We start from the raw sequence: 12,920 nt of genomic DNA, 5'->3' as shown, positions 1-12,920 counted from the left end.
CGACCACCACCCTCTCCACCCCCTCACCCCAGCACCACTCCCCATCCCCGCCACCTGTCATCGGCGTGCATCCATGCTGCCCCGACCCCGCGCCCTCCCTGTCCTGCTTGGGCCTTGGCGTGCCAGCCGGGGCTCAGAGCCCTCCTCCACCGATGCCCTATCGCGGAGGCCCTGGCCCCCAACCACCCTTCCTCGGCCACTGCCCCCTGTGTTCCCACTGCACCGGCGCCCAAGACGCCCCCCCGTGAGGTTTTTTTTCTTCATTTTTTTTGCATTGTTACTGTTTATTTTGTGCATATATTGATATGTGATGAATGGACATGTGCATGTACAGATTGATGGATATGTGAAATTTCGTAGACACTTAGTTTAAAATATGGATGAATGTATGTTGGTCAAGTTTGTGATAGATGGATGCATTGATGGATAGTAGTAAGTTTTGTGTTTGATCAAGTTAGTGTTAGGTCATGTTAATTCATAAGACACGTTATTTGTCATTTTGATTCGTAAGAAGCAATTCGAGACACTTAGTTTATAAAATACTTAATGAAGCTTTTTTTTTTGCAATTTGAGATGTTGTTTCATGTTGGTTCATAATATAGAGTCAATGCTTTATGTGATATGTGATGAGCTAAAAAAAATTCATTCAATCGAATTTACAAGATTTGTGGTGTTTCATCTTTGTGGAGTGATCTTTGACATTGGAGCTGTTGGTCCATGATCATCCCTCTCCGCTGATCGACTAGATCCTCTACATCCGAGGGTGAGCTACAATTCCATGTCATCCTTCATTTTTTATGTCACTAGGTTTAATTTTCACGTCAAGTCGCGTAACCTAGGCGTCTCCCATCCTGATAGGGAAGACAAGAAGAACTTCACAAAAGGCCTAGTCATCCATGAAGTAAACGAGATTCCAATGTTTTCTGGTGCGGATGTGGTTGCTCAGCTGAAAGCTCTTAAGACTGCCGACGAAGGGAAAGGAAAAGGCAAAGGCAAAGCCAAAGCCAAAGCCATAGGCGAGGGCGAGGGCGAGGGCGAGGGCACAGGAAAAGGAAAAGGGGAAGCCAAAGGTTTTGAAGGATATGGTGAGACGCACAACTGGACTCACATTACCCCCTTCACGTAGCTTCCCTATTTCAAGGACCTCAAACTTCCATACAACATCGACGTGATGCACATAAAAAATAATGATGCAGAGGCCTTTTTTCACATGATCCTCAACATTCCTGATAAGACAAAGGATAATGTTACTGCTAGAGTCGATCAGCAGAATATTTGTGATAGACCACGTCTACACATGCAGCCTCCCACAAGCGGTCAAAAAGCTTGGCTCAAGCCAGATGCTGACTTCATAATTAAAAAGGATCATAAGGTTGAGGCATTCAAGTGGCTGAAACACGTTATGAAGTTCACTGATGGTTATGCGTCGAATATAAGTAAGGGGTCAATCTATTAATGGGAAAAGTGACCGGGCTCAAGAGTCATGACTATCATGTATGGATTGAGCGATTATGCCGGTGATGGTTCGGGGCTATGTTCCCGAGCGTGTCTGGCGTTTGCTTGTGGAGCTAAGCCATTTCTTCCGCAAGCTTGGTGCTAAAGAAGTATGACCCGAGATGATAAGAGAAATGCATAAGAAGGTGCCGGAGTTGATATGCAAACTAGATAAGGTCTTCCCGCCAGGCTTCATTACTCCGATGACACATCTCATTTTGAACCTCATGAATGAGGTATTTTTGGGGGGCCCTGTGCAGAATTGTTGGCAGTACGGCCCTGAGAGACAGAACAAGCATTTGAGACAGAAATGTGGAAACAAAGCTAAGATTGAAGCTTACATAGTTGAGGAAGTTATCTTAGAGGAGGTGGCAGACCTCAGGACAACATACTATTCGGACCACGTTCCCATGCTACACAATAAGGTGTCTCGATACAATACAGAAGAAGCCAAGTATAAACCCAAGCTGCCTCTATTCAGCGGGCAAGGTGGCAGGGCTGGATGCTCGACACCTTATATCATGCCACAAGATGTGTGGGAGGATGTCATGTTCTATATATTGCACAACATCAAGGAAGTTGAGGATGAGTGGATGAGGTAATACCTTTGCACCATTCTTTTAGTCAATTGGTTATGTTCACTTTGCCCCATTCTAATACCTCTTTTCTTATTTTAGTCGATTCGTTGATGAAGAGTGGACGGGAATGGTGCCTCCTACTGAAGCGGGGGCACTTGCTCTTCTCCGAAAGGGTGCCGATGGAAGGAAAATTTTTGTTGCGTGGTTCAGGGAGAAAGTAAATTTTCACACTTCCCTATTACCTAGTCCACCCTACAATTCCAATTAAACAAATGTACCCTATAATTTCAATTAAACTTGAAGGGAAAAGATCTGAACACATCAATGGATGAAGAATTTAGATGGGTTTCCATGGGTTTTAACAGTCGGGTCATGGCATGCGAAGAGTATGGTGTGAATGAGTATCTGATGTCTACTTGATATGTCTCGGTCGTATCTATAATTTTTGATTGTTCCATGCCAACATTCTTCATCTTTCATAGACTTTTGGCAACTTTTTATATTATTTTTGGGACTAACATATTGATCTAGTGCTCAGTGCCAGTTCCTGTCTGTTGCATGTTTTATGTTTCGTAGAAACCCCATATCAAATGGAATCCAAATGGGATAAAAACAGATGGAGAATTATTTTGGAATATTTGGGATTTTCCGGAGGAAGAATCAACGCGAAACGGTGTCCGAGGTGGCCACGAGATAAGGGGCGCCCCCTGGGCGTGCCTGGCATCCTCGTGGGCCACCCGTAAGGCGGTTGATGCCCTTCTTTTGCCGCAAGAAAGCTAATTTTATGAGAAAATTTAGGCAAAAGATTCACCCCAATCGGAGTTACGGATCTCCGGATATAAAAGAAACGGTGAAGGGGCAGAATCGGGGAACGCAGAAACAGAGAGAGAGACAGAGAGATAGATCCAATCTCGGAGGGGCTCTCGCCCCTCCCATGCCATGGGAGCCAAGTACCAGAGGGGAAACCCTTCTCCCATCTAGGGAGAAGGTCAAGGAAGAAGAATAATAAGAAGAAGGGGGGCTCTCTCCCCCTTGCTTCCGGTGGCGCCCGAGCGCTGCCGGGGGCCATCATCATCACCGCGATCTACACCAACACCTCTGCCATCTTCACCAACATCTCCATCACCTTCCCCCATCTATATTCAGCGGTCCACACTCCCGCAACCCGTCGTACCCTCTACTTGAACATGGTGCTTTATGCTTCATATTATTATCCAATGATGTGTTGCCATCCTATGATGTCTGAGTAGATTTTCGTTGTCCTATTGGTGGTTGATGAATTTCTATGATTGACTTGTGGTTATGTTGCTGTCCTTTGGTGCCCATCATATGATCGCGCTCGTGGATCACACCATAGGGTTAGATGTATGTTGATAGAACTATGTATTGGAGGGCAAGAGTGACAGAAGCTTCAACCTAGCATAGAAATTGATGCATACGGGATTGAAGGGGGACCAATATATCTTAATGCTATGGTTGGGTTTTACCTTAATGAACATTAGTAGTTGCGTATGCTTGCTAATACTTCCAATCATAAGTGCATAGAATTCCAAGTCAGGGATGACATGCTAGCAGTGGCCTCTCCCACATAAAACTTGCTATCGGTCTACTAAAGTAGTCAATTGCTTAGGGACAATTTCACAACTCCTACCACCACTTTTCCACATTCGCTATATTTACTTTATTGCTTCTTTATCTAAACAGCCCCTAGCTTTTATTTACTTGCTCTTTATTATCTTGCAAACCTATCCAACACCACCTACAAAGTACTTCTAGTTTCATACTTGTTCTAGGTAAAGCGAACACTAAGCGTGCACAGAGTCGTATCAGTGGAAGATAGGACTTGAGAGAATATTTTTTCTACCTTTAGCTCCTCATTGGGTTCGACACTCTTACTTATCGAAAGAGGCTACAATTATCCCCTACACTTGTGGGTTATCAAGACCTTTTTCTGGCGCCGTTGCCGGGGAGTCATAGCGTGGGGTGAATATTCTTGTGTGTGCTTGTTTTATTTATCATTAAGTAATTCTTATTTGCTGTTCTTAGTTGTTTCCTATCTTTAGTTATGGGTAGGAAACGCAAAATACCAAAAACATTAGTTGTACCTATTGAACCAATGGTTGAAGAACCACTCAAAATCTATCACACTCCCGAAGCTTTTTACTTGGATCATCTTCGATCCCTTTGTGCTCGTGCTGAAACCCCAACTAGCTTAGTTGAGGGCAAATCTTTAGATGAGCATGCTTGTTATGTGAGACACCGTATATCTGAAAAAGGGAAACTTTTACTGGATCAAATTCATCGTTTGCAATGCTATGCTTGGAATTTATGTGAAATATATGATATTACTTGTTGTTCTGAAAATCCTAAGAAACACCTTCCCTACCAATGTGAGTTTAGTGATAATGGAATCATATCTTCGTATGCTAAGGGTGTTTATAATTACTATGATGTTCAACAAATTGAATAATTTGTTGCTTTTAAGGGTGCTTATGGAATTGCTTCTTTGATTGAAAAGTAGGACGCCACTCTTTACAAATCTGAAAATTTTGCCATACTTGAATATTGTTATGATAATTATGCTTATAATGCCTATGTTAAACCATCTATTGAGCACTACTCCACTGTCCAAGAAGAGACTAATATTTTGCAGGAAGCTATGGAAGAAGAAATTGATGAAACTGTGAGCTCATTGGATGAAAAAGATGAGGGGGAGAGTGAAGAAAAAAAGGAGGAAGAGCGGATTGATCACCCATGCCCACCTTCTAATGAGAGTAACTCTTCAACTCATACATTGTTTAAATTCCCTTCGTGCTTACCGAAGGATGATAGCTATGATGATTGTTATGATCCCTTTAATTCGTATGAAATATCCCTTTTTGATGATGCTTGCTATTCTTGTAGCCAAGATGCCAATATGAATGGTGCTTATGGAGATGAACTTGCTATAGTTCCTTATGTTAAACATGAAATTGTTGCTATTGCACCCACGCATGATAGTCCTATTATCTTTTTGAATTCTCCAAACTACACTATATTGGAGAAGTTTGTGCTTATTAAGGATTATGTTGATGGGTTGCATTTTACCACCGCACATGATGATTTTGCTATATATAATATGCATGTGCTTGCTGCTCCAACTTGCAATTATTATGAGAGAGGAACTATATATTCACCTCTGTATGTTTCCAATATGATAAAATTGCAAGAAACTGTTTATACTATGCATTGGCCTTTAATTTGTGTGCATGAACTGTTCTTTTATGACATGCCGATGCATAGGAAGAGAGTTAGACTTTGTTGTTGCTTGATATATGTTACTTTGTGCTCACTACTAAATTACAAATCATTGTTAATTAAAATTGGCTTTGATATACCTTGGGATCCGGGTGGATCCATTACTTGAGCACGATATGCCTAGCTTAATGGCTTTAAAGAAAGCGCTGCCAGGGAGACAACTCGGAATTTTTAGAGAGTCATTTATTTCTGTTGAGTGCTTTCATATAGTTTAAAAACACAAAAATAAAGAGGGGAACCCAAAAACTTTTCAAAAAGGAAAGTGAAAGTGAGAGAGACAAGCATTGTTGAAGTGGGAGAGCTCCTTGAACTTTGTTCATGCTCACGGAAACTTTGTGAATCTTAATTATAGAAACTTTTCATCAAAAATAATTATCTCCTTGTACAATTCCATTGTATTATAAAAATAATGTGCCAAGGTTTGCCTTTAGGAAGTTTACAATGCTTGTTGGTTTGTACGGTGCAGGACAGAAACTTTGGCTGTAGTGCGCGATTTTACATTTTTACTGGAATGCCAAACGATTCTGATTCTTTTTGCACTATGTTGTTGTACAAATTGTTCATTTTTCCTAATTTTGGTAGAATTTTTTGGGGTACCAGAAGTATGGTGAATGTTCAGATTGCTACAGACTGTTCTGTTTTTGATAGATTCTGTTTTTGATGCATAGTTTGTTGATAACCCACAAGTGTAGGGGATCACAACAGCTTTCGAGGGTGAAGTACAACCCAAATTTATTGATTCGACACAAGGGGAGCCAAAGAATATTCTTGAGTATTAGCAATTGAGTTGTCAATTCAACCACACCTGGATAACTTAGTATCTGTAGCAAAGTATTTAGTAGCAAGAGTGGTATGATAGTAATGGTAACAGTGGCAACAGAAAAGGTAAATGTTTTTGGGTTTTTGTAGTAGTTGTAACAGTAGCAACGAAAAAGTAAATAATCGAAGAACAATATGTGAAAAGCTCGTAGGCAATGGATCAGTGATGGAAAATTATGCCGGATGCGATTCCTCATGCAATAGTTATAACATAGGGTGATATAGAACTAGCTCCAATTCATCAATGTAATGTAGGCATGTATTCCGTAAATAGTCATACATGCTTATGGAAAAGAACTTGCATGACATCTTTTGTCCTACCCTCCCGTGGCAGCGGGGTCCTAGTGGAAACTAAGGGATATTAAGGCCTCCTTTTAATAGAGAACCAGACCAAAGCATTAACACATAGTGAATACATGAACTCCTCAAACTACGGTCATCATCGAGAAGTATCCCGATTATTGTCACTTCGGGGTTGTCGGATCATAACACATAATACGTGACTATAGACTTGCAAGATAGGATCAAGAACACACATATATTCATGAAAACATAATAGGTTCAGATCTGAAATCATGGCACTTGAGCCCTAGTGACAAGCATTAAGCATAGCAAAGTCATAGCAACATCAATCTCAGAACATAGTGGATACTAGGGATCAAACCCTAACAAAACTAACTTGATTACATGGTAAATCTCATCCAACCCATCACCGTCCAGCAAGCCTACGATGGAATTACTCACGCACGGCGGTGAGCATCATGAAATTGGTGATGGAGGATGGTTGATGATGACGACGGCGACGAATCCCCCTCTCCGGAGCCCCGAACGGACTCCAGATCGGCCCTCCCGAGAGAGATTAGGGCTTGGCGGCGGCTCCGTGTCATGAAATGCGATGAAACTTTCTCCTTGATTTTTCTCCCCGATACGGTATATATGGAGTTGGAGTTGAGGTCGGAGGAGGTCCGGGGGGCCCACGAGATAGGAGGGCGCGCCCCTAGGGAGGGGGTGCGCCCCCCCTGTCTTGTGGACAGCCCATGGGCCCCCTGGCCTTGATTCTTTCACAAAAAAATCTTATTAATTCTAAAAAGTGCCTCCATGGATTTCCAGGACATTCCGAGAACTTTTCTTTTCTACACATAAAACAACATGATGGTAGTTCTGCTGAAAACAGCGTCAGTCCGGGTTAGTTTCATTCAAATCATGCAAGTTAGAGTCCAAAACAAGGGCAAAAGTGTTTGGATAAGTAGATACATCGGAGACGTATCAACTCCCCCAAGCTTAAACCTTTGCTTGTCCTCAAGCAATTCAGTTGACAAACTGAAAGTGATAAAGAAAAACTTTTACAAACTCTGTTTGCTCTTGTTGTTGTAAACATGAAAAGCCAGCATTCAAGTTTCAGCAAATATTATGAACAGTAACACACAGGTCTCACAATTAGTCATATCAATAGCATAATCAGCTAGCGAGTCATAATAATAAAACTCAGATGACAACACTTTCTCAAAATAATCATAACATGATATAACAAAATGGTATCTCGCTAGCCATTTCTGAGACCGCAAAACATAAATGCAGAGCACCTTTAAAGATCAAGGACTGACTAAACATTCTAATTCATGGTAAAAGAGATCCAGTCAAGTCATACCCAATATAAATCAATAATAATGAATGCAAATGACAGTGTGCTCTCCAGCTGGTGCTTTTAATAAGGAGGGTGATGACTCAACATAAAAGTAAATAGATAGGCCCTTCACAGAGGGAAGCAGGGATTTGTAGAGGTGCCAGAGCTAGATTTTAAAATAGGGATTGAATAACATTTTGAGCGGCATACTTTCATTGTCAACGCAACAACTATGAGATGGCTGTATCTTCCATACTACATGCATTATAGGCAGTTCCCAAACAGAATGGTAAAGGTTTATACTCCACCAACCACCAACAAGCATCAATCCATGGCTTGCTCGAAACAACGAGTGCCTCCAACATACAACAGCCCTGGGGGAGTTTTGTTTAATTATTTTGATTTGCTTTGATCTTTTTGGATCATGGGACTGGGCATCCCGGTTACCGGCCCTTTCTCGTGAATGAGGAGCGGAGTCCACTCCTCTGAGAATAACACACCCAACATGGAAGATATAGGCAGCCCTAGTTGTAACATGAGCTGCTCGAGCATGCAAAACAGAATTTCATTTGAAGGTTTGGAGTTTGGCACATACAAATTTACTTGGAACGGCAGGTAGATACCACATATAGGAAGGTATAGTGGACTCATATGGAACAACTTTGGGGTTTAAGGAGTTTGGATGCACAAGTAGTATTCCCGCTTAGTAAGGTGAAGGCTAGCAAAAGACTGGGAAGCGACCAACTGAGAGAGCGACAACAGTCGTAAGCATGCATTAAAATTAATTCACACCGGATACAAGCATGAGTAGGATATAATCCACCATGAACATAAATATCATGAAGGCTATGTTGATTTGATTCAACTACATGTGTGAACATGTGCCAAGTCGAGTCACTTAATACATTCAAAGGAGGATACCATCCCATCATACCACATCATAATCATTCTAATAGCATGTTGGCACGCAAGGTAAACCATTATAACTCATAGCTAATCAAGCATGGCACAAGCAACTATAATCTCTAAATGTCATTCCAAATATGTTTACTTCATAATAGCTGACTCAGGAATGATGAATCATCATATTTACAAAAACAAGAGAGGTCGAGTTCATACCAGCTTTTCTCATCCCAATAAGTCCATCGTATATCGTCATTATTGCCTTTCACTCACACGACCGAACGAAGTGTATCTCTACTCCTAATGTCTCAGTTAGTAGGTCGCGTTCCGGGTTTTATTTTCGTCCCACCATTTTCATCCGGTTTTTTTCGTCCCACCCTCCACTGGTTTTTTTTCGTAGGTTTTTTCGGAGGTTTTTACGTCCGCTCCTCTCGATCCCTAGAACTCCCAGAGTAGACGCCGTCGCCCGCCCCTTCCAGCCCCCGCCCCCCAGCCCTAGCCGCAACCCCAACCCCATGGAGATCGAGATCAAGCTCCGTCTCCCTGACGCGGCTGCACATCAGCGCCTCTCCTCCTTCCTCGCGCCCCGCCTGCTCCACACTGACGCCCCCGCGCGGCCCCTCGCCGACGCCGCCGCCGCCACCGCCGCCCAGCGGGACGTTCGCCTCTACGGCACCGACGACCGCGACCCCTCCTGCGCCGTCCTCACGCTCCAGCGCCCCCCGCGCATCGACGCCGGTGTCAGCCGCGTTGAGGAGGTCGTGGAGCCCCTCGACCCCGCCCTCGCCCTCACCTGCGTCGACAACCCCGCCCGTCTCGGTGCGGTCGACTCCCCCATTGTCTGGCTCGTCTCCGATGAGTACGGTGTCGGCGGGGAAAAAGCGCCGTTCGTCTGCCTCGGCGGCTTCCGGAACACCCGCGGTGTGTATGAGCTCGAGGAGGGCGAGGGGCAGGGGCTCGTGCTAGAGCTCGACGAGACACACTTCGATTTCGGCACAAACTATGAGCTGGAGTGCGAGACCGCGGAGCCCGACCAGGCCAAGGAGGTCCTGGAGCGGCTGCTCACCGTGGTTGGGGTGCCGTATGAGTACTCCCGGAGCAATAAGTTCGCATGCTTCATGGCTGGGAAGCTGCTTCCGTGACTAGGTTTGTGGTTGGTCTTTACCGGGTCCCAAATGATGATTAAACCGTGGTTGCTATAAAACTTGTGTTTCATTAGCACTTTCTTGCGACAATAGGCTTGTTCTGTGGCGAGTGATTTCAAATCTCACAAATGTAATGTTTAGTTCTGTTACATTCTGGTATTTGATAACTTTCATCCAAGAATACTATCTTGGGTGGCAGCATAGCAACACAAGGGTTTGCATTTCAATCCTCGTAAAAAATCTTGTCCTGGAGCATGATCCGACAACCGCTGGGAAGAAGCCGGGGCTGGTATGTCTGGTTGGGGAGAGAAATAAATTTCATCTCTCGGGTCCATTTATATACAGGACATACAATCTAGTCCCTTTGTTTTTAAATATAAACCTTTTTAGAGATTTCAGTACGGACTACATTCGGATGTATATAGACGTATTTTAGAGTATAGTTTCACTCATTTTGCTTTGTATGTAGTCCACATTAGAATATCTAAAAGGGCTTATATTTAGGAACGGAGGGAGTAGCTAGGAACAAACTGAATTTCGTATGTCCGCCACATGGTTATGGGAAATGAGCCTGTTATTGCAGTCTCACCACACCACATCTTGTTCTGCTCTCTGGTGCAGATGGGCATCCTTAGATTCACCACCTCCCTGATGAGCTGCTTCTTGTCTTAACCCACCTCCCTGATGAGCTGCTTCTTGGTCTCAGGCATACACGGTCATCGTTGGTATCTAAGTTGGCACCTGACAAATCTGTTCTTATTTCTTATTAGGTACCTGAAAGGCTGAACCTGATCTTTGATGAACTAGAAGGCCAAGATACCAAGGTATGCCTGAGTTTATAGCTTGATTCCTTACCATATAATTTCTGAAACATGCAGCGACACATGATTAACCTTTGTACTTTATACTTTGCTAAAACATTTAGGACTCGAGTGGGCGACTCCAAGAATGGGTACTCCTGAAACTTTAGCCAGTGGCCATGTTGATGGTATTTTTTGGGAACATGGGAGGGCGTGTGTTATTGTTCAAACCAGGCGCCTGAATTTTTTTAATCTTTAGCCAGTGACCACATTGCTGCCCTAAGCGATGAACAGGGCAGGGTGTGTAGTATTGCAGTTAACTATGTGTCATCTGGTCATCATAGTGATTGGTAGATTAAAACCGTAAGCCATCTCTGAATTCATATCGAAGGTAGTTCACCAAGATCTGCGGTTTTTATTTGCATTTTATAAGTTTTAGTGTTTCATGTTACTGCTTTAAATACCTAATTATGGTTTCATCTTCCCTTTTTGGTGCTAGTCATGCGAGCTGGTCTTTTTCTGCTTGGATCCCCAGGTTGTGGGAAAACACTAATGACAATTTATTTTGAGATTGCCATATTCTTTCTACCTAATTTGTGTTCTGTATAAACTGTACAATGTTTCCTTTTCTGGAACTTTAGGGGCCTGATCAATTGAACAAGTATATTGTGGAGAGCGAATCAGAAGTAAGGAAAATATGAACCCGTGCAAGCACTAACTCACCATACATCCTATTTTTTTGTGGTAAATTTTTATGTTTAGCTGATTGCGTGTGTGGATTTATTCTTTCGGGAACACTTGGTAGTTACTTTGTACAATTATGAATGCGTGGTACATCTGTCATGTGATTTATAAATGTGCAACGCGTGGAATTAAATTGTTTGACCTTGCCTTCCTTGTTTAGGTAAAACTAAGTAGTTGTGGCAGCTTTGGATGAGAGAACCCAATTCCTGGTAAATTGGACACCATCAATGAGTTCGTCGAGTTTGATTGAACTCTCACACTTTGAACATGCTCTATTTAAAGCAAGGCCATCCCTGTCATAACAGGTACAGTAAAATGCCAACACATATATGATTGATGTTATGGCACTATACTTGACTTTGGGGATGACGAGATCGAAGAAAGCAACAGGAGCCCACGACTCATGAGTTCAGCGGCGTCTGCACGCCCTACATGTAGTTGTGCACCTCCTCCTCCTGTTTTCTTGCATATGATCAATGGTTTCAGATCTCTATTTATCACGGATTAGAATATATATTCTGTAACAAATCTTTCCTACATTTGGTGGATTATTGCATTTGTATTTCTTATGTTATCATCTAGAATATTATATTCTGTATGAATGCTTTTAACAATGCTTCGTCAGGCTATTCCCGCCGATGCTGCTGTTCATGCCGTCCCCCCAGTGCCTAGCATCACCGGTAACAAGTTCAGCCCGCTCCGACAAGGTGTCCTGCAGGGACAACCTCCGTCGACCTGTCATCGAACTTCAGTATGCGTGCTTTGTTCTTTGAAACTGAATTCAGACTTTGAATACTACTTTTATTTGAAAGAAAATATGTGCGTGATTCCACAACTTATGCCAAAATGCATAGCATAGCTTGGTATACACGAATTGCAATCTGAACGTTTTTCTCTGTGTCGTCGTCCTGCTTTCTGGTTCTCTGTTATCTGTCATCTTATATCTATGCTTTCTGCTTTCTGGTGCCTAAACCGACCCGTCGAATCTGTAAATATGTACCAGTACCAGTTTGAACCAGGGGATGGTTGGTTGTTTATGTGTGCTGTTAATGAGTTCATTTTGCTCTCTAACTCATTGAATTTTTGGATGTCAATCAACAAGCTTCCCCTGACTGACTGATTGATTGATTGATTTTTGGCCGGTGCTAGCTTGTGTGCCTTGTGTCGGGCGAGGGAGAGGGACGATGTGCATACGGGGTTGCAGTGTAGAGGCACCGGTGGTTTCAAGTTGCAGGGCCGGGAGGTGAGGGAGCACAATGACAACAACACTACGTCTCCCTTCTCTCTGTTATCTCTCTTTGTAATGAATTGTCCCCTCTTTGTTGCAGAAATTTCACGGCAACCAGGAATAACAATATTTTTGGTTACTTGGGAATACGATGATGTTCTGGTGACGTGGAACATGCTGAGATTTGGACTTCAATCCTTGATTGTGCACGGGCATGCATGCTTCACACCCATGCTGCAAACAGATTTTCATTTTCGTAGAAAGTAATAATACTATAACTACAAAATT

General features: G+C 42.9%; 1 protein-coding gene and 1 long non-coding RNA gene across 2 annotated transcripts; both read left to right on the top strand.

Annotated features, from left to right (window-relative positions):
• The first annotated feature begins 9,230 nt into the window (after nt 1–9,230).
• On the top strand, nt 9,231–9,857 carry LOC119293990 (triphosphate tunnel metalloenzyme 3-like). Its single transcript, XM_037572285.1, has one exon. The coding sequence runs from the start codon at nt 9,231–9,233 to the stop codon at nt 9,855–9,857; it is 627 nt and encodes a 208-aa protein (XP_037428182.1).
• Nucleotides 9,858–10,608: 751 nt separating this feature from the next.
• Nucleotides 10,609–11,694, top strand: LOC119293989. Its single transcript, XR_005143282.1, has 3 exons — nt 10,609–10,684; nt 10,786–10,812; nt 11,565–11,694. It is a non-coding gene; the product is annotated as an uncharacterized LOC119293989 (long non-coding RNA).
• The last annotated feature ends 1,226 nt before the right edge of the window (nt 11,695–12,920 follow it).

Source organism: Triticum dicoccoides, chromosome 4B (assembly GCF_002162155.2).
Source record: "Triticum dicoccoides isolate Atlit2015 ecotype Zavitan chromosome 4B, WEW_v2.0, whole genome shotgun sequence".
Classification (NCBI taxonomy): domain Eukaryota; kingdom Viridiplantae; phylum Streptophyta; class Magnoliopsida; order Poales; family Poaceae; genus Triticum; species Triticum dicoccoides.
The sequence above is the reverse complement of the archived record's forward strand: the minus strand, read 5'-3'. Positions and strand labels throughout refer to the sequence as shown.